The sequence below is a fragment of the Podarcis tiliguerta genome (assembly GCF_965153285.1).
Source record: "Podarcis tiliguerta genome assembly, chromosome: 5".
NCBI classification, from domain to species: Eukaryota; Metazoa; Chordata; class Lepidosauria; order Squamata; family Lacertidae; genus Podarcis; species Podarcis tiliguerta.
The window spans coordinates 21945673-21968375 of record NC_139538.1 but is presented as its reverse complement, the minus strand read 5'-3'; the positions used below and the strand labels follow the sequence as shown (position 1 = coordinate 21968375).

Genomic DNA, 22703 nt, shown 5'->3' with positions numbered 1-22703 from the left:
AATGTAGCACATTCAGCTTCCGAAAAGAATTCACAAACCAGAACACTTACTTCCGGGTTTGCAGTGTTTGGGTTCCAAGTTGTTTGAATATCAAGGCGTTTGAAAACCAAGGTACCACTGTACTTTCTTCTGGCTGGTTCCACATGCCTTGATTGAGTTTGCTGGCATCCATCTGCCTCAAGAGACAATGGAGTACACCTCCGTGAGTGAAATCAAATCGCTGTGTTAGCAGCACCCAGGTGACCTTCTAAGGGAGCAAGCTAGCATATATGGAGGTCCTGGGCTGCCCAGACAACAAGGCCCCACTGATGTGTCCCAAAGGAAAGTAGAGCAATACGTTTGGTACCATCTTAGCTGCCGGAGTTGCCAGAAGGAGGCATACAAGGTGCCATCCAACCATCTTAAGGACTCCATCTCCTCCCACAAAAAAAAAAAAAGATATCCCACAAGGCACCTGGACTGAGTAAGGAACTAGGAAGCAGGAGCCAACTTCAGCCTCAACTGCCAATGCAGTGTTTGGAATCATCCATTGCTAAGGCATTGCATTTCTAAACGAATTAACCAAAAGGAATAGTGTTGTCCCCCACCCCCCAGCAAGTCCATATCACCTGGTCTGGCATATTTGAAAGAAGAACATGTAGGCCGCTCCAAGAAGTCAGATTGAAGCAGGTGGACTGAAAATGAAAACTGAAGCTCTGATTGTTAATTTCCATTGCTGCCAAACATAATAATTGCAGCTGCCTGTTTTGTCTACACTTTTGAGGGCAACTGGGGGAAGATCATTGAAGCCCTAGGAGAAATAGAACAGAACTCTAATACCTAAGCTCCTGTCTGCTTTAATTATGCCCAGGTCTTGGTGGTATAAATGAATGATCACATAAATAGACCTTTGCTAGGTGGCCTATAGTGTTCCGCTTGTTTTCTTAAAAAGCTGCAGGTAAGAACAAATCAGTGGGATGCCTTTAAATAATGGAAACACTCCAGCAGTAGTATAATAAAGACTATCTCCCTTGGGGAAGTTATGCTGTCTTCACAAAGCACATTTGCATGTCAAAGCGGGTGATTCTTGGTGTGCTAATAAATTGCAATTTAGGAACATTAAAGCACTCACCAAACTAAGAAGCTGAGGCATTTTCTAATTTTGACTTCATGCGCCTACAAAGTTTAAGGACTACAAAGTTTAAGATCGAACTTTCTGCTTGACTGGCGTATGATAAGGATGGGTTTGGCTGTCTTGCAATGCAATCCTATACATGTGTGCTCAGATTTACGAGTTCTTGAGTTCAGTGGGGCTTACTCCCAGGTGAGTATGCACACACAAGAACCATTTTAAGCCTTAAATCTTCATGCTTTAACTGGGAGATCAGTTGCCTAAAGTTTCAGCTACTTTGTCAGTGAAGAGATTTTAAAAGTGAACATCTGATCTGTTGGGTTGAGATTCAAGGGCACACTTGATTACCTTTTGAAACAATTCTATTGTTAGGGCTTATCATAATTGAGAAATAAGTAAATGTAAAAGGTGTTGCTTCCTTCTAACCACCTGGGCTACCTTTTAAAAACTGAATTGTCAGTGATCTTGTAAGTGATCCCCGCATATGCCTTGATGGCAAACTTATCTGAGGTTACGTGATTAGATAATTTACCCATCACACTTTGAATTTATGTCAGCTTCCTCCAACCTGGTGCCTTCCAGACATATTGGACCACAATCACTATCAGCTCCAGCCAGCAGTCAGCAATGATTGGATCTGCAGCCCAAAATTAAGAGGGCACCAGCATAGAGAAGGCTGATTTATGCAGTTGTTTGGGGTGTGCAAAGTGCTTCACATACATTCAGTAATCCTTGACAGCAACTGCTGTGAAGCAGGTTGCTATGATTATCCATACATTGCAAATTAGGGTGACCCAACTTTGACTCAGATACTGTATGTTCCAATTCACCTTCTTAGATATTATGTGGTCACTAGATTCTGGGTATTTAGAATCCCATCACATTCCTGCTTTCTATCACCAGTTAAAGTGTGTGTGTGTGTGTGTGTCTAATAAAGTCACCCTGTAAGCTCATGGATTTCCACCTGTGCAATGGGACTTCTCTTCTTCTCCCCACATGCCTCTGGTGCCCTCTCCCCGTCCAACTCTGTGGAGCAGATTTGAGGGGGTGCAGGGGATACATGCAGAGAGGAGAAGGAGTCTCATTGTGCTGATGGGATGACTTCATTGGATTCACCTCTTCTAGTTCCTTAGCTAAACAGCGGCTGCACTAAATGAACACTGTTTATGAGAATTCTGTAGACTTAACTAAGTTATACACTTCCCTGAAGGGGTCACAAGACAGTATTTTACTTCAGACTGCGAAATTTTAGACGCATGGTGCTCACTGCTCGTGTGCGTAAAGATACATTTACCATGCGTAACGAGGTCGTTTTGGTCCTGGAATAATTGAGGCTGAATTCATGTGACTAGATCACACTGGACCAAATCGGGGCTAAGTTAAAAAAATTATCACGCCCAGTAGAAGACAGTCTGGCGTGTGTGTGTGATCATCTCAGCAAGGCAGGACTCTGACACAGTGGCAGAATTGTCATTTACTGGGATGGGGCAGGGCATGGGAGTGGTGAGATTGGGTCTCTACAGGCACACTGGAGGGAGAATCTGATTGGCTCTGCCAGGGCAGCCTCCACTCACCCTCACCCCTGCCCTATCCCATCCCCACACCATCTCAGTGAGCGGCAGAGATGCTGTTGTGGTGAGGCCAGTGATGCATCGCTGCTCAACTGCACTCCCCCCTCCTGCTTTCACAGAATGGGGGCTGATGCACATAGACCTCCGAAAGCTGCTGTCGCTCATCGGGACCCTTCAGAGCACCGGCAATTATTGTATTTTCAACATGTGAGCTTTCGTGATCCATTCAGGTGGCTGGAATATTTCACGCACAATAAAAAGGCTCATAAAAATCACTGTATGGTTAAACAGAAATGCCAGCTTTTAAATGCTGCCATGCAACATTAAAACAGCAGTCAGCGCATGGACAAGTCATGAAGAGAGGAAAAGCTGGAGGTGCTGTAGCATTAGGTGGGCTGGACCGGTGCGTGAAATGATGTTTTTGCAGAAACGTTAGGTACGTTAGGATAATGGCAGGGGCAGCAAAGAGATGAGCAGAAAATGATATGAGAGTCCTTATGTTTTCCCTCACATGGCAAAAAAAAAAAGCATTTTGGGAGTGGAGGAGGATTGATTTTGAATGCCTCTGGCAACAAACCAACCAACAAAAACTTGCCCGACATTAATCTCCCTCTTCTCTCCCCGCTCTCCTCAGTTATCAGTGGGCCCTTCACTCAAGACTGCAGCCTCTGCAGCTTATTTTGGATAAATACAAAATCCAAAGGGGGGAAACATACCCAGCTGAGCACCATGAGAAGTTCAGAGATCTTTTCTGTTTCTTCCAAGCAATCATAGTCCCACTTACCCCACTGAATTCAACAGGATTTACCTTGGGGTAGTGCTGGACGGTGCAGTTCTTGCTGTATTCAGCTGTTGCTGATTTTGAAGTGATGTTTTTGATTTGATTATTGCTTTTAATTTTCTCCTCCCTTATTTTTCGCACATTCATCATTTTCAGTGTGCTTGTGTGTGTGTGTGTGTGTGTGTATAGTGTTGCACGCCACCCCAATCTCCAAGTGCTACGAGATTTCAGGGGTTCAAGGCGCTTACCCCAAGTTCATGTTTCCTTTGGGAATGAGGGCACAGCGAAGACTGTGGTGTCTTTATGATATATTTTTTATTTACACATATAGACAACCTGAGCATGGAGGAGTTCACAGCATTATCAACCCAAGAGGGCCTTGTTTCACCCATAGCCACAGCTTTGGAGTCAAACAGAAATCAAACAATGTTCTCTCTCCAATTTGCTGCATATCTCCTGGCGCACCTCACTACAACTCTCAATTTTTGCCTTTGCCTTTTTCTAACTACAGTGGTACCTCTGGTTAAGAACATAATTTGTTCTGGAGGTCCATTCTTAACCTGAAACTGTTTCTAACCTGAGGTACCACTTTAGCTAATGGGGCCTCCTGCCGCCGCGCCGCCGCCATGCGATTTCTGTTCTCATCCTGAAGTAAAGTTCTTAACCTGAGGTACTACTTCTGGGTTAGTGGAATCTGTAACCTGAAACTTTGTAACCCAAGGTAACACTGTATCAGGCTACCCTCCCATTTGCCATTTCCCACAGATCCACTTCCTTTGTTCCCTTAATGGCTCATCACCCAGGTGATCACCTCAATAGGAAGCTTTGTTGTTGTTTAGCCGTTTAGTTGTGTCCGACTCTTTGTGACCCCATGAACCAGAGCACACCAGGCACTCCTGTCTTTCACTGCCTCCTGCTGCTTAGTAGCAACAGGAAGCTTATATTGTAACATTTGCTAGATCTGGGGGGTTAGGAGGTTTTCTGTGTACAGCCTATTTCCCCCCACCCTAAACTCATATATAATATAGATGCATCTATTGCTTTGTCCATTCAAAAGTTTACAATGCAACTGACCTCAACAATAACAAGCAGCACCAGAGTGTTGTCTGTTCTACATATTCAGATAAATCTGCTGTGAGGCCCATACATCGTAAGAAGCCTGACTAGTCATTCTTCCTCATGAGTGCACATCGCCCCAATGAAGCTTGTGTTTTTGTGATGGCATCAGTGGAGGCATTGCTTTAGCAACGTGTAGAACGAAGGGCATCCATATGACAGCAGATTTGGAGGTTTTCTGCTGCATACCCTCCAACATTCCTTAAATGAAAATAGGGACATTTCTCACTCCGCAGCAACTGACCCTCCTTGACTCCCCCATTTTTGCACACTGTCAGGCGTCAGGAAATCTGATCCCCCCAGGGCAGGTGGCCAGGAACAGACAGACAAAGAAGCTCTGACCAATGTATTTTATTCAATATTCACAGACAGAGTCTGAGAAATGCTGCCTCTTGAAGTAATGGTGTTGCTCTGAGTAAATCACCAACACCATCCACCTTACGGTGGCCGCTCAGGGCCATTTGCCTACAACCCTTTGCTCTCCTACTTTCAATGCTCGCCAGATTCTGGGAGAAGAGGGGACTGGAATGCTTTATAGTGATAACGTGTCCGCCAGCTGCTCCGGCTCTGCTTCCCTCAATTCCTTTCCCATTATTTCCGGACTCTGCTCTTTGTCTGTCTCTGAGCCATGACCTTCCTCAAACCACTTCTGTAAATCTACACTGCTTTCCTTTTCTCTGGAAGGTTCAGGAGGGGGAGGTGGTCTCCACCATTTACCACTTCACCAGTGGGACACAGCACACACACCCTCCACCGTCCTGAGAAAACCCCTCAGTCCCAATTTTATCTTATTCTTTAGTAGAGTTACAAAAAGTAAAACACACACCAATAAATAAATGTGTGCTGGGCCAGGGGGTAACCTGTGAAATGCAGTCCAGGACTGGTCCAGAATCCAAAAGTTCTGCTAGGAGTCAGTCCAACTGGGCCAAGGTAGGACACGAGGCAGGAAACCAGGCAAGGACAGGTACAGGATCTCAGGCAGGATCTAGCATACAGCAATGTTGGAGCAACCTGGGGCAGGGTCCGACAGCCTTTTATCTTTGTCAGGGTAGTGGCCGGTCCTGATCCCCCAGTGACTCACCTCCCTGTTTCGCCCAAAGGCGAGCACTCCTCCTGCAAGTACTCAGGTCTCTCCTTCTCTCAGACCTTAATCTCTGCAGTTTGGGAGACGTCGGTGGGTTACTAGACCCAGGGGCCGCCTCAGCCTCCCCTGACCAAACCGGTAGCGGAACAGCTGTAAGTGATGGCCCAGCTGAAGGCAATGAGGCAATCCCCACATCTGGAGCCAGGGCAGGCTCAGGCCCCTGACTTGGCCCAGCTGGTGTTTGTTGCAGGGGAAACTGTGAAGACTGGGACTCTTTAGGATCGGGCCCCAGACTTGGTTCAGATGATGCCTGAGGCAAAGGATCTGGTGCAGACTGAGTCTCCTCTGGTTCCGAATCTGTGCCCGAGTCCCAGGCCATCACAAAATGTTGGAAATGGGCAAGATTAGACGCGGACGCACAAAGCAAAAAATCAAGTCTCCTTGTGCTCTGCTCTGCTCCCGTTTTCTTTCCCTGCCCCTCAGAGCCAGTGCGTCACACGGAGCTGGGTCGCAGTGGCTGCAGCCTCTCCTCCTCCTTGCCCACTCTCCAGCAGCCGCTGTGAGCTGCCCAAAGGGAGGAGGCCAGCAGCAACAACCATGGAGAGACAACTGCCACTCAGGGCAAGCGCTAGTTCGGCCTCCTCCCAGCAACACCGGCAGGGGAAATGGGAACATTCTAGGATTAAATCAGAAGCTGGGATGGTTTCATAATTCCAGGACTGTCCCTGGAAAATCAGGACACTGGGAGGGCATGCTGCTGGCCCTGCAGTGTTGGACGTTTGCTCCCACCCACCCATACAATGCCATTTGCCAGACTTGAGTTCAGAGGGAAGAAGATGTTCCCTCCCTCAGCTACTTTAGGAGTCATAAATTCTTCAGTCATTAATTGTTGAAATGACTTGAAAAATGCCAGAGAGGCAAAATGGAACACTTTTGATCATTGGCAAAGGATCAAAGATTGAAAGGTTAGGTTAATTTTTATTCAATGAGTAAGGGCTGCATTTCGCTTGCCTGTGAACTCTTGTGGCAGAGGAGTGCAATTAAAGTAGATATGTTAGCAATATAACCAAGTGTTCCTTTGTTTTCATTCCCTTTTTTAGCTGTTCTTCGTGTGTGTAAGGACGACATTGTTCTGTGGATTGTAAGTGGCAAAATGTCAATTGGACTGTCATTTTTTTTGCCGTCGTGACTAACAGATGTATTTTAACTTTTCTTCTTTAAAAAAACACCAATACTTCCTCTTCCCTACTGGAACAAAAAACGGGTCTTAGGTAAAAGGAACTTGGAAGTTTCCATGCTTTAAGCATTTCAGTCACTGCTCTTTGTTCTCTTTCTTCATCCCAGACTCTAGGTTATGGGCAAGTCAGAAAGTCAGATGGATATAACTGAAATGAACCTTGCAAAAGAAAAGAAAAAACTGCGATGGAGTGCACTGGAAATTGGGCTTGCCGTTGTCGTTGCTCTCCTTGCTATCATAGCTATCACCATGATCATTCTGTATGCAACCTATGATGGTGAGTAGAAGTGAATCAAGCTACTACTTTTGTGGCAAAAGTTCTTTTAAGAACCTGAAGTTCAGGGGGGGGGGGAGATCAAAAAACACAAAATTTCATCACCTTGAAAAGGGGTTGATTAAAATACCCTGGTAAGATGCTTTTAAGTACATTTGAACTTGTTAGCTGGGATGTTGCTGGATGTTTTAGCTTCTGTATTTAGAAGGAGCCAATGCCCTTTTTTGGGGGGAAGCAAGTTGACTTTAAAAAGCTGTGTTGTGCTTTTTGTGTAATAACTATATGCCTAAAACGGTTTGACAAACCTTTGTTTGGGACTGGCTTCTCTGAGATCGTTTCAGGAGCCCGTGATCAGCCTAAAACGTATATATATATATACGATATCTTTATTGTCATTGTCCCATGCAGAACAATGAAATTGAAAAACTACATAAAACATTCAAAAACCCCTAACAACTCTGAAACCCCATTTTAAAATACACTATACTATAGAGACCCCTTATGCTGTGTTTAGAACCAGAATTGCATTTGCGTAGAAACTGTTTCTCAGGTGGCTAGTCCTGGCCTTTACAACCCTATACCTTCTTCCAGAAGGCAGAAGCTGAAAGAGATCATTTCCGGGGTGCGTACTATCCTGCGCTATCTCTGCCGCTTTCTTATGGCACCTGGCAGCATAGATTTGATCTAAGGTGGGAAGAGTGCACCCAATTATTCTCTCTGCAGTCTTTACAACCCTGGACAGCATTGTAGAAAATGAATTTGCTGACTTACATGCTTGTCCTATTTTTCCAAGCACTGATAAGCTTCCTTCGGAAGGAGTCACTGGAGGCTTATGCCAGATTGTAACGGGTATTCACGTTGTATTTGTATATTTGCAAATATACAAATTGATCATAGATGGTGGCCCTCTCTTTATGCATTCCATCAGGAAAACTCATTGCCCAATATCAGATCATCATAGGGAGACAGTACACACAAACAGTATGTCCCAGAGCATATGATACCCTTCTCTCTCTCTCACTCAAAAGCATTCCCCAGTGATGCAGTTAACTAGAAGGTTGGTGGTTCGAGCCCACCCACTGCGAGCAAGATTACAGAGCCCTCAGGGTCCCGTCCAACTCTAACATTATATGATTCTTTGAAGCTCTGCCTGGTCTCTGTTGCTTTCCACTCACACCTCGATTGCCACTTCCTCATAGATAGAAGGAGAGTGGAATAAGGATGACTCATCTTCTCCAATCACCCCCTAGCCTCCCATGGCCATTTAGCTGTAATTTCCCTAACAGAAGGCATGTCTGGCAACTTTGTCACTGGCTACTAAGGAACATGTCCAGGGACATTCTCACCCCAATGGACCTTACCTGTCCATCCCAAACACTCCAAACTTTCCATCCTGCACACAGCTGTTAAAAAAAAAGAACAGCAGCTCTTCCCGTGAAAGCCATAAACGATCATCAAAAATGTACACAGTTAGTAAAACCAAAGCTCAGTCTTACATGATCATTTCTGCTTTTACTACTGCATATGTCAAAGTGATTCCCTTTTTGCAGTTTCTATTCAAATCTCAATTTGTAATCCACAAGACCAGATGGAATCAGCAGCAGAATTCATTCAGGTTTCCATTTCTCTTTTTTTCTCATACCAAAACAATTTTTTAAAAAAAAAAATCAACAATTTACCATAACTTAGGAAATGTTCAAGGTTACGCCAAGCAAAATGAAGCTCAAGACTTTGGGACACCCGAGCGACATTTTCCTAAGATGTTTTCCATTCCCGTTCCTTGTAAATTGCTTGTCCCAAATACATAAACTGTTTTAATATTGTTATTTTAAAATTGTTGTGACCTGTCCTGGGACCTTATGGTGAAGGGGAGTTAGTTAATGTGTTGTTGTTGTTGTTTTGTTGTTGTTGTTTTGTTGTTGTTGTTACTATTACTATTATTATTATTGGCATTGGTTTATTAACTGCCTTCTAAATCACCATCTATGAAGGCAGCTGCCCTCCCAAGGTGGAGCTGGCGTCCGTCTGTCTCCAGAGACAGTGGAGGAGTGTGTCTTTGGGGGTGAGGTCAAACTGTTCGAAGGTTGCAGTGCCTGCTGTGGCTGTAGAAGCCGATGCAGGAGAGACATGTTTTGTTGCAGCTGGGGCAGATGAAGGCGTCCTGTTGGGCTGATGCAGAAGCACCAGGACATTTCTTCTCTCTGTGTTCTTTCCAGTGGTCATTTCTCCTCTGGTCACTGCTATGGATACACAACCTGACTGCCTGTCCCTGGGCACTCCATGACACCCCCAGAAGAGAAAGCCATAAAATGGGGGGGGGGGGATACAACAGTACTTTTAAACATACAAGAGGCTAAAATACTAAAACAGATTGAAATTCGTACCAGCATTTCTAAGCATCTGGGTAGGCTTGTCTAATCTAGAACATTTCTAGCAGGCACTGAAAATAATACAGTCTGGTTGATATCGATAGGCTGGGAGTTGCCAAAGTGCAGGTGCTGCTACACTAAACAATCAGGTTCTTACAAATGCGAAACAGGTATTCTGTGGCACCAATTCTGCCAATCCAAGTGCCAGTCGAATTGGCAATAGTGCCAACTCTACCAATTAAAGTGGTCAAATGGCCAAGTATGGGGTAAGGCGATCTGTTAGGTGAACTGGTCCCAAGATGTTAAGAGGGTTTTTTTAAGTTTATTAAGGGTTTTAATAACAATATAAATGTGTTTATCCCCCCCCCCCTGCAGATGGTGTTTGCAAAACTTCAGATTGTATAAAATCAGGTAAGATTTACAAAGCTTTTTTCTTTTTACTGTAACATTTCAACTTGTTTTCCTGAAAGTCATGTATCTTAAGATATGAATAAAATGGGCTCTGGGTTTGCTTTTCTTGAATGACTGCCTTCCCCACCTTCCACTCCCATTCAATATAGCAAACTGCTTTTAAAACTGAGATATGGCTTATTTATTTAGAATGTTTCTAGGCTGTGAAAACCCTCTCAAGCTGCTGTACGGTAGAGTGCAGCACAATACGTCTATAAGATCTTATTTAGTTGAGGAGGCACACTAAGAAGGGCCTCAGAGGATGATTTGAGGCTCTGGGTTGGTTCATATGGGGAGAGGCGATCATACTGAAGACAATGGATTACTAGGAACTAATAGGGTGGAGCTTTTTCTAAACAGGAGTTGGTGCTTTCTTCACACACAAAAAGTAGATGGATTAGTTTGGTGTGGCTTGAGAAACACCAGGTTAGCACAGGATACAGGGTCACAAATTGAGTGCCATATATACAGCTATGTCTTCAGATCATTTGTTCATTTTATTAATTGGTGCCAATGAGAACTTTCTCTAAAGCTGTGGGTTTGGGAAGGTTTTTTTTTGTGGAATTTGTCTGGGAAGGAAGAGAGAAAACTCTCCTCCTTTGCTTGCTGTGGTCACTTGAAGAACCTGGAGCCCATTCTCCCACTCTTTGCACCTGTAATTTATTAAAGAAAATTCAAAACGCTACACATTTTGCATAATATGGATGGGGATGGCACGTACTCTGAACAGATACAGAACCTTGTGATGAGATGTCACTGGAAATACACAACTCCAAGCAGAGCTGATAATGTTGCCAAATGTGGCTGATGTCCATTTTTATACCACATAGAAGTTTTATATCCATGATAATAAATAATAATAATAATTTTTTTATTTATACCCCGCCCTTCCTGGTTCAGAAAACTGGGCTCAGGGCAGCTAACAACAAATTTAAAACACTTAATTGATGCTACAAAAAAAAGCATAAAATATGGTATAAAACGTGAATAACAATAAAATCAAAAATCAAAAATTAATTTAGGGGGGAAATCTATCCAATAAACATTAGATGATCACCAGGGCTAGCTAGCTAAATTAGTCCTATTTGGGCCAGCGAGAAGACCAGGGGAGAATTAGCTGTGGGATCCCAGAGCGGGTTATCTTCATAAAAAAGGGAGGGAAGGAAGGGGAATAAAAGATCAGACTAAGTTCAAATTGAAAGCCAGGTGGAATAGTTCTGTTTTACAGGCCCTGCGGAAGGAAGTTAAATCCTGCAGGGCCCTAGTCTCATGGGACACAGCATTCCACCAGGTCGGAGCCATCACTGAGAAGGCCCTGACCCTGGTGGAGGATAATCTAATTTCCTTAGGGCTCGGGACCTCTAAACTATGATTATTCATGGCCCTTAAGGTTCTCTGCGGGGCATACCAGGAGAGGCGGTCCCGTAAATACGAGAGCCCTAGGCCACAAAGGGCTTTAAAGGTCAAAACCAGCACCTTAAACCTGACCCAATACTCCAGCGGGAGCCAATGCAACTGGTAAAGCACTGGATGAATGTGATCCCACGGCAAGGACCCCGTAAGGAGCCTCGCAGCGGCATTCTGCACCTGCTGGAGTTTCTGTGACAGTTTCAAGGGCCGCCCCACGTAGAGCGAATTACAGTAGTCAGATGGGTCTACATGGGGTCAAAAGAACCACTGATGATTAATACATTTTAATCTGAACTGCGACAGCAAAGCTGGATCTTGACTATCCAAGGTCTCACTATCAGGTTTCCATGAGTCAATGGGACATAGTTGATGCAGGTATTGTGATTACTTTGCTTATTAGGGGAGCTAATCTATCTGATAAACTAGGCTACTGTTTAACCTAAATTAATCTCTATCAGGGATACAAACTATTTGAACATTTTCAGCTGTGTAAACAACTGATCAATAGGTAAATGATTGCAAACATTTCTTTAGGACAGGGGTCAGCAAACATTTTCAGCAGGGGGCCGGTCCACTGTCCCTCAGAGCTTGTGGGGGGCCGGACTATATTTTTTGGGGGGAATGAACGGATTCCTATGCCCCACAAAAAACCCAGAGATGCATTTTAAATAAAAGGACACATTATACTCATGTAAAAACACGCTGATTCCCGGACGGTCTGCGGGCTGGATTTAGAAGCAATTGGGCCAGATCCGTCCCCTGGGCCTTAGTTTGCCTACCCATGCTTTAGGACTTCACAGCCACTCTACGCTTCCTGATCTGAAGATGCCTCATGCCTCTCTCCTGATGTGTCTTGCTCAGGGTTTTCAATTAAACTGTGGCACCAAGGAAGGCTGCCGAGTGCAGACCACTGGCGAGATACTTTGTAGGGTGAAATAAAGGAAACTCATCACAAACTCCCTTCAGCTGCCTAAAAAAGCAAGGAAAGGGAAACAAATAGCCTGAACCCCAGTCACGAGAACTTTGCCAACATTTTTTCTCCCCTTTAATAATGTTGCACGCCACTGCAACCCCAGTCTCTGAGTCCAGGGGTTCAAGGAAAGGCACTCACCCAGGGTTCATGGAAAGGTGTCTTTATGATATATGGTTTGTTACGCAACCCGCGTCTGCGCATGCACGGGTTGCGATTCACCGCTTCTGTGCATGCGCGTGATGTCATTTTGAGCATCTGTGCATGCATAAGCAGCGAAACCCAGAAGTAACCCGGTAAAAGATTTAACCTGAAGCAACTTTAAGCTGAGGTATGACTGTATATGCAACCCGAGCCTACAATGGAGGGGTTCCCAGCATTATACCCCAAGATGGTCTCGCCTCCTCCATAAGCACAGCACTGGATTCAAATCAAACATTGCTCTCAAAAGTTTCTCTGACTCTCTCTCCAGCTTGCTTCTTTACTTCTAGGGTCACTGTCACTGAATCTCAGCTCTAAACTCTGCCTCATCCTTCTGCCTTGTCCCTTTCCTTTGTTTCCCTTAATGGCCCATCACCCAGGCTATCGCCTCAACACAGGAAGCTAGCCTAGAAGGAGCTCACATACAGCCTTCTTCCACCCTGCTCCCAAATTCATAACAATAATTTTTGAATGCAATTTCTTCTCTCATTAATTGATGGTGGGTGGGGGGTTTTTGTTTTCAAAGACACTTCCAGCACAGTACTCCATTAAACTGGTTACAGCTTGCAGCGGTAATCTAGAGGCATTCAGCAAGCTCATATCACAGATTCCATTTTCCTGGAACCAGTGCAAAGTGAAGCAATCTACAAAGAATTGGATAAATTCAATGTTGTGAAGAACCACAGCATTTGCTAAGTAATATATGAAAAACCCGAAAATGGCAAATAATACCAGGATTTCAGATTGTGATCCATGTTCTTCTCCATCTGCAATTATGGGGGTTTAAATTGGATTTTTTTTTAAAAAAACCAGCTTACTTTTCTAATAGCCTCTTTGAATACTATCTGGCTGCAGATGGGAGTGACTGTTCCACTGGTTAAGATTCATGTATTTCTTTTCAAGAGCAAACTCAAGTGCTTTTCAGTCCGGAAGTGAAGCCAGGCAACTCAAAAATAAAGGAGTGGTACTTAGGCGGTTCCCAGGGATGCAGAAATACATACATCTGGAGCTCAGCGGCATGCGGGTGCAGCAATAGGTGCAGCAGATTGCCTGCACTACTGTGCCGCACCATGTCAAGTGCCCATTGGCAATTGGCTGCAATGCATGGCAGTGGTGGAGAGCAGGTGAGGGCAGGGCTGGCGCTCGTCCTGGGGGTGTGGATCACACCCTGGGGGTGTGGCGTGCTGCCTGCGGGGGTGGGGCGCCCAGCGTGGGTGGGAGGGGCAGTCACGATGGCACCCTGCCGGGATCATGCTGCCGGGGGCGGTGCGCTCCCCCCCCCCCACTCCTCTTCTTGCGCCAGTGATGCATGGTGTCTGTGCAGCCTTCTAGAATGCTACTAATCACAGCCAAGCTAAATTCATGAGACTTATTTGTTCCCACCACGGGCTGTTTTTCTTTCCTTCCTGGGAGAAAAAGGAGCGGGTGGCACAAAAATAATGAGAAGGCAAACAGTGAGAACGGATTGATTAAATGTGTGGCATAAGCTGTTAGGGGCTGATTTCCTTTCTGTCCTCAATTTTCCTTTTCCCGTCATCCCACACTTATTGCCATGTGCCTCAGCTGGACTTTGGGAGTGTCTCAGGATCACTCTATTTGTGGCTGTCATTCTTGGAACCAATTCTCCTGGAAGGAAGCTCTATAACACAGGAATTGTGTGATTCCCCCCCCCCCCCTTTTCTGTTTACTATTATAAAATAATCCCAAGCCGTATGCCGTAGAGGGATTGGACAATGTTGTTCTGTGCTGAGTAATCGAAAAATGAGAAAGAGATATTTGAAGCTCTTGGGTAGTTTATCGAGAAGTATGACAGTTAGTAGAGCTAAATTAGAAAGTTATTGGAGAGGCCTGCTTCTCTCTCTCTCTCTCTCTCTCTCTCTCTCTCACACACACACACACACACACAGACATCCTCCTGTTTTTTGTTTTGTCCTGATGTCAATTTTTTTTGGGGGGGCGGGATGAAATCGAGAGGTTCTACACCTCTGACATAGGCAGCTTGCCTTCTCTGCACATCAGCGAGGCTGCTGGGACCCTGCTTAAAGAATTCAGGGCTTAAGCCTATGGCACACATTTGCATAGATTTTTCATATGATGATTTATACATATAGATGCAAATGCAGGCAAAATTTCAGAGGGAAAGCCACCCTTGCATGCAAAGGATAACCTGTTTGCCTGCTCAGTCTGCTGTCCAGCTGCTAACTGCTGGAGAGTGTCCACCTCATTGAGCTACAATTCCCAGCACCCTTAACCAGCTGGGATTCTTTGGGAGAAATAATGTGCTTTAAATGTATGGCGTGCATGCAGGCATATCTGCAGATTTACGTTTTGACCTCCAGCTGTTGCCTTGACCATTTCTGATTGGATTTTCTGTGATTGAAACTGTGCCCACCCACTTCCTACTCCTCAGATCTGAACGTCTTTTCACAGACATCTTTCTTCTCACCTTTGACATTGCCAAGCATATCTTCCTTTGACTCCCACCCTTATATCTTATTTGGGAGGAATCCATGTTCGTCATGGAAGAAGAAGGGGGGGGGGGAAACCACCCAAAAAAACCATGCCTGCCTTAAAATACCTCCCTCAGTGTTATTTGTTGTGGTCTCACAGAATTAACATCTTGGCAACGTCAACCATAAAGCTCATAAGCCATCTGTCTGCAGCTGTCTCATCTGCAGAACCCGCCACCTCAGGTTTTTCTGTTGTTGTACTTAAGACAGAAGTCTTTGTAACTTGGATGAAATAGAAGGCATAGCTATTAGCTAACCAAATGTGGATGCTAGATAGTTTTAAGACTGAAGGTGCTTGATCCTCTACTTAAATTGCCTAATAGGTGGTCTGCAAAGTCTACCCAGCAGTGACTCATTTTCTTTGTTGGGACATTTTCTTTGTAGGCTCCATGATTATGAGAGAGACTTGCCTAGATATAGCCTGTGTATGCACGTACTCCTTTGTAGCACTAAGAAGTAGTGTTTTCTCAATGCAGAATACAACATGCTGCTTTCAATTTAGATTGATTCTAGATTCTGCCGTCCACAAGCCTGGGTTTGCTTACAGACACCCCTCCTCTTGATTAGGTTATCCATGTCTTTTCCTCTCTGCACATGCTCCAGCTGTATGAAAAAGGAAGTGGTCACTACAATATCGGTACATGCCTATCCACGACATCACTGGGCAGGTGTGGATGCACAGCCACCTACATTGCCAGGACAAGACCTCACCTTATATGTGCTTTTAGATAGGAAAAGGAGAGAGAGGAGGAATGTCTCCATTTGTGTGATGGGCCTAACAGGCTAGCCACTATTCTAGCAGGTATTTCTAATATCTTATCTGTTCCATGCACTATACCTGTGATGGCATAGGTAGGTAGGTAGGGGGTGTGGGCGGCACTGTGGTCTAAACCACAGAGCCTCTTGGGCTTGCCGATCAGAAGGTTGGCAGTTCAAATCCCCGCAACAGGGTGAGCTCCTGTTGCTCTGACCCAGCTCTTGCCAACCCAGCAGTTTGAAAGCAGAACAGTGCAAGTAGATAAAGAGTTACTGCTGCAGCGGGAAGGTAAATGGCGTTTCCGTGCACTCTCGTTTCCATCACAGTGTTCCATTGCACCAGAAGAGGTTTAGTCCTGCTGGCCACATGGCCTGGAAAGCTGTCTGTGGACAAACACCAGCTCCCTCATCCTGAAGCGAGATGAGTGCCGCAACCCCGTAGTTGCCATTGACTGGATTTAACCATCCAGGGGTCCTTTACCTTTACCTACCTAGGTAGGAGCTGAGAAGTATTTTAGTGGCCCACTATATTCAAAGTTGGGACACGGGTGGCGCTGTGGTGTAAACCACTGAGCCATGGGCTTGCCTATCGGAAGGTTGGCGGTTTGAATCCCCACAATGGGGTGAGTTCCCATTGTTTGGTCCCAGCTCCTGCCAACCCATCATTTCGAAAGCACATCAAAGTGCAAGTAGATAAAGAGGCACCGCTCTGGCGGGAAGGTAAAAGGCGTTTCCGTGCACTGTTCTGCTTTTGCCAGAAGCAGCTTAGTCATTCTGGACACATGACCTGGAAAAACTGTCTGCAGACAAACGCTCCATTGGCCAGTAAAGCAAGATGAGTGCCGCAACACCAGAGTCGTTTGCAACTGGACTTAACTGTCAGGGGTTTCTTTACCTTTTTTAATATTCAGAGTTGAGATGTGAACCCATCTGTTGCAGTGGGTTAGCCACTGGAAAAATGCCCCCTTTCAAAGTTATTGCCCTTCTTCCAACATGAATTGGGAGTGCACTGGCCTGAGAACACATGGTGGTACTAATGGGACTTCACATGCTAGCAATAACCATGATGCCTCCTTCCTCATCAGCTGTAGCTTTCCTGTGCTGAGCGTGAAGGGTTCATCAGGACATGTATAGAATGTTGCACATGACTGGAAACCCTGCATGATCAGAGTTCCAAAACCTACAGAAAATTCTAAACACTTTCTGTGAAATGCTCAGAGAGCCCCCCTTTCAAACTTTCCAGTTCAATGCATGAAGGTAGAGCTGGAGCCATCAAGGATGGTAATTTTGGAGATGGACCAAGTTCCTGCAGTTCTACTCTCCTCCTTCCATGCATTCTGAGAATGCAGAGAGGTGAACACCTGAACCAAGGCTAAGATCCTTTGCAGAGAGAGAGGGCCAGCCAGGCAAACTTTTTAATTTGCTATTTTAAAGCAAATCCCTAGTATTCCAGCTCTTCAAATAGACATCCATGGGTAGTAAGGCTCATTACGCTCTCTTCAGATGCATTCTGAAATACCTTTCCATCTCCCGAGAGAAAATCACAAAATAATTCAAGTCACATTGCACTCCATGAAAGAAGAGAGTCCTTAACTATAATTTAAAAGGAAGAACCTCATCTTGACAATCTGAGTGTAGAGAATAGGATAAAATAAATTAGTTTTCTACAGGCAATGCTGTGCAGCAACCCAGAGGTGCGAGAGTGACAGACCTCTTGCCTAGTATGTTTCTAGGATTTCCCAAGCATTAATAAATGGGTAAACTAGGAAATTTGTTCATTGTATAATTTCAAACAGGTTCAGGTGTAAAACAGAAAGGCAATTAAGAAAAAAAAAAAGCAAAACCAAGTAGCAGCATAAAACCTGTAAGATTTCCTACAGTTTAAATGACCTGAGAGAAAGAAAGAATCTTTGCCCGGTACCAGAAGAGATGCAAGAGGAGGGCTGTGTACACACCATAAATTTAAAGCACATTCCCTCCCCCCAAAAAAATTCCTGGGAACTGTAGTTTACCCCCACAGGGCTGCAGTTCCCAGGGTTCTTTTTTGGTGTGTGGGGGGGGAGATGTGCTTTAAAGTATGGTGTGTATGCACCCAATGTACAAGATAAACCTGGAGACTTTGTTTGTTTGTTTGTTTGTTTGTTTGTTTGTTTGTTTGTTTGTTTAATTTCTATACCACCCTTCACCCAAAGATGACAGGGTGCTTTGGTTTCTCCTTCAGGTGCACACTACTGAAGGCCAGCCAAGGTTTGTTTGTTTTTTGGCAGAAATTCCTCCGATAATATCTCCCTTGTAGTGAAAATATAACAGTAATAAATTAAGCAAGTAACAATTTGCTGCCCTTTCACAACACTCAAAAATCAGCTGCCTGAGGCAGCTGCCTCACTCTGCCTAATGGAGTGGTTGGCACACTGTTCTACAACCATTACTTAACCTCTGGAGTCTGATTCTGAATATAATATTGGTCTATGGGCAAGTTTATGTGGGAAATTTAACTTCTGTATGAAACGATTCAAGCCACTGACAGAATTCAGAGTCAAGCATACATTTCCTGGAGCTTCCAATTGCTTTGTCTTTTGAGCACCTCTACAAACTCGCAATGTTCACTCCTCTTATCTTGGTACTTGCTTTTCTGAAGATGGGCACTTCATTAACAAAGGTTTTCTTTATAATTACAAGTATATGCAGGTTACTATTTACCTGCATCCCCAGCTAGAATCCTCCAGACCAGGCTTCCTCAACCTCGGCCTTCCAGATGTTTTTGGCCTACAACTCCCATGATTCCTAGCTACCAGGACCAGTGGTCAGGGATGATGGGAATTGTAGTCTCAAAACATCTGGAGGGCTGAGGTTGAGGAAGCCTTCTCCAGACTGTTTGTGGAACAAATTCAATCATATACAGTCAGACCTTGTGTTGCGGCCGCTTCATGTTGTGTCTTTTCACGTTACGTCCCGTGCCAACCTGGAAGTACCGGAATGGCTTACTTCTGAGTTTCGTCGCTTGTGCATGCGCAGAAGCGCTAAATTGCATTTCTTGCATGCATAGAAGCAACAAATTGCGCTTCGCGCCTCCGCAGAAACAGCACGTCGAGTTGCGGGCATTTCACATTACGGAACAGCCTCCGGAACGTATCCCATCCGTAACACAAGGTACCACTGTACTGAAATGTTAGCTTTGCACAAGTAAAGTGGATTAAAGCATTCTGTTGCCCCAAAACAGCAAATCCGCTTATTTCAATTAAGGAAACATCGTTTTCCAGTTTGGAGAGTGACAAAGCAATGGATTGAAAAGTGTGGGGTGAATGAATGATTAACAGAAAGACATGTAAGTGTCCTACAAACAATGAAGGGTGAACCATCATTGTGATGTAAGCAAATCAGAATGTTTGTTTGCTATAGATCAAACTCTAAGCTTTCTACAAGCAAATCAGGATGAATGAAGGAATGAATGAGCAGATTGTCTGGAAGAGCCCTCACTTCGGCAATCTCTCCTCAACCACCAGATGACTAACCTATTCTTATTTAGAGCTCTCAGCGAACTCCAAAAATTTAAAACAGGGATGGGGAACCCGCTGCCATCCAGATGTTGTTGGACTACAACTCCCATCAGCCCCAGCCAGCATGCCCAATGGTCATGGATGATGGGAACTGTGGTGCAGCAACATTTGGAGGGCTGCAGGTTCTCCATCTGTGGTTTGAAGATATACTATAATCATAGCTTCATTTGAAACACCATATTCCCTGCTCTGAACTTTAACCATGCAGTGTGCGGAGTGTTCTGCCTGCTGCTTCAAAGTAATTTTGAAGTACTTGGCTCACCAAAAACCTGTCTCACAAACCCTCTTCATGTCTTATACACCTGAAAGGTAGGAGCCAGTCAAATTCCTGATCCCAGACAGAACCGGGATGATTTAAGCAAATTTCAGTTCTAGCTGGATTGCATTGAGGCAGTCCCAGATCACTGCTGATCAGGTCGGAGTTATCCAGGGCTGTTTGGCTGTTTGTGTGTGTGTTCCCCTTTGGGAACAGGCACATAGAGGCAAAGTGCAGGGCAGGGCTAAAGTAAAGGGACCCCTGACCATTAGGTCCAGTTGTGACCGACTCTGGGGTTGAGGCACTCATCTCGCTTTATTGGCTGAGGTAGCCGGCGTACAGCTTCCGGGTCATGTGGCCAGCATGACTAAGCCACTTCTGGCGAACCAGAGCAGCGCACAGAAACGCCATTTACCTTCATGCTGGAGCGGTACCTATTGATCTACTTGCACACTGACGTGCTTTTGAACTGCTAGGTTGGCAGGAGCAGGGACTGAACAACGGGAGCTCACCCCGTCGCAGGGATTCGAACCGCCGACCTTCTGATTGGCAAGTCCTAGGCTCTGTGGTTTAACCCACAGCGGCAGGGCAGGGCTATTGAAAACTTTATTGCAAACAGCCCCATTCAGCTTTTTGCAAAGCCTGCCACCTGCCTCTCTTTCTCCCCCCGCCCCAATCTCTTGACACTTCCATATTGCTCTGAGTGACCTGACCCAACCAAGGGCAACCAGGGGCTGTCTCAACCTGATTCAGCCAGATCCATCTGAATTGACCTGGTTTGGTTTGTGATGTGGGCATCAGCCAATCTGGTGCCACTACTTGTCATCTTTTAAAGTGATCCAAGTTCTGAATCACATCAATCAGCTGTCAAGTTCCCCTCTCTGTTCACAATCTTTTTCTCAGGCTAGAATGGAAGAAATTTCGTAACTCTGTAACTGAGTAGGTTCATTGTGTTCATCATGAAAGCTATTCCCCAGTGTAGGTACAAACCAATGAATCAATCTCTGCTTGGAAGTATGCTCCACTAATTCTCAACAAAGCGTGTAGTTGCAAGGCTACCAAGATCTATAGAAAATTTTACAAAACTGCAACTATATTTCAACCCCTTTTGTATTAGTAATTCAAATGTTGTCTTGTTTTTCTTCCATAAAAACCTTCATTTTTTTTTTTTTAATTTCCTTGGTGTCTGTTTCTTGTGTCAGCTGCCCGAATCATCGACAACATGGATGCTACTTCAGAGCCTTGCAAAGACTTTTACCAGTATGCCTGTGGAGGGTGGTTAAAGAAGAACATCATTCCAGAGACGAGTTCCCGTTATAGTAACTTTGACATTTTGAGAGATGAACTTGAAGTTGTTTTGAAAGGTCAGTGGGATATAAATTTGTGAACGAAACATTTGGAACCATTCGGTCTTCTCTTCTCTTCCACTCCTCCAAACTTTGTGTCAGGAGGTCATGTGTTTTATAGAAGTTCTTCCATACTCCAGACCGCCTAAAATCACCCTAGTCTGTTTTCCTGTTGTGCGGACGCAAGCTTAGGAATTGTTCTCTTGTGTCTGGCAAAAGCAAACAGAGACCGTTTGAGACTCGGGTGAATGTCGGTTCTAGTCTGAAGGAAGAGCACAGCATTGCATTCTGACTCTTTGAACAGCTGAATTCACTGTCCTTGTGACCCTGAAAGACTGGGCAGCTGTCCTTGGTGTGAGAAGTAGGTGGGGTTTTTTCAGGCCAACTCAGCCGGGAACGATGCTAAATTTACTGGCAGCAAATGTTGGCCCACCTTATATCCTCCATTTAGGTAACAGTAATCTAGGCATTTTCTAAACAAAAGCATATGACAACTCTATCAAGATATGTATCTTTTCAAAACATAAAAAAGGAGGAAAGTAAATTCTGGCTTGGAAGCAAACACTGTATTGGTTTGTGTCTCAAACTTCTCTTAGAACAGTGCTTTCCCATTTTTTTCCAGGCCACCACCTGCCTAGTTCCATAAACTCACCTCCAGTACCTGCTATTAAAAGTATTGTTCAGAATACTGAACATGCATGAAATGTAATCAATAAAGGGAAAAGTCTCTAGAATTTGTAGGAAGGAAGCTTCCATTATATACAGTTTCTGAAACTGGCAGCACGTTCCTAGTTAGTTGCATATGTTGAAAGAAGCCGCTAAAGACCAAAACAACTGTTGCAGAGAAGAAGAGAGCACAAGAAGGAGACTCTAGCAAGTTACTTTGTATGTTACGCAGTGTAATTTGACCTTGTAGCGAACTGGCAGTGTTTGTAAATGTTTTATAGGCACATAAATATGATGTTTCTAGTGCATCTGGTTACATGCATAATTTTTTTTCAAAAAAGAAGAGCAGCCTGCATTCCAAATTAGATAAAATAGTTCTAGGAACACTGTCCGTGTTACTTATAGCTGTGACATCCAGTGAGGCTGAGAAGAGAGGCTAGATAAGACTGCAAAGTGGACCTTAGAACATTTGCAAACTTAAGAGGCTTCAAATTGCTCTCTTTGGTCGAGGTTGTCAGTTATTGTTACTGAAGGTGCAGTGTGAACCGATGCCTGCAGAACGGAACTGAAATATACTTAGAGTCGAGTGTGGATTTCATGCTCTTTATTCAGCTCATAGTAGTGAGGAATGGAATTTCCCCCAAAATGTCTGCTTTATATATATTATTTACACAATGGGCCACCTGATTCGCTATTACACAACAGCCACGTGATTCGCTAATTCCGGTATTCTCCAGTAGGCCAATCAGGTCACGGATTCACTTCCACCTGGAGCTGGATTGGGTGGCTCCTGTGGACCAATCAGATTGCTTCATTCTGGATCCTATTGTTCTAGGACCAATCAGACCACTGCATTCTGAATCCAATTGTTCTAGGACCAATCAGACTGCTGCATTTTGGATCCTATTCAACTCAGTACATAACAGGAACAATTTAAATTACATTATAACAGGAGCGGGGAACCTTTTGAAGCCCAAGGGCCACATTGTCTTCTCGGCAACCTCCCAGGGGCCACATGCTAGCGGTGAGCAGGGCTGG

The 22703-nt window shown here is 44.6% G+C and overlaps 1 protein-coding gene across 4 annotated transcripts in view; it reads left to right on the top strand.

The window, feature by feature from the left end:
- Positions 1-22703, top strand: part of MME (membrane metalloendopeptidase) — an 82655-nt gene that overhangs the window by 18267 nt on the left and 41685 nt on the right. For 3 of the 4 annotated variants that reach the window (XM_083442724.1, XM_083442725.1, XM_083442722.1), the window contains exons 2-4: positions 7008-7177; positions 9919-9954; positions 20856-21017. In XM_083442724.1, the coding sequence (XP_083298850.1) occupies positions 7018-7177; positions 9919-9954; positions 20856-21017 (358 nt within the window). In that variant the 5' untranslated portion in view covers positions 7008-7017. Of the gene's footprint in view, positions 1-6245; positions 6805-7007; positions 7178-9918; positions 9955-20855; positions 21018-22703 lie in introns of those variants that run through there. The other variant, XM_083442723.1, reaches the window with a different exon arrangement.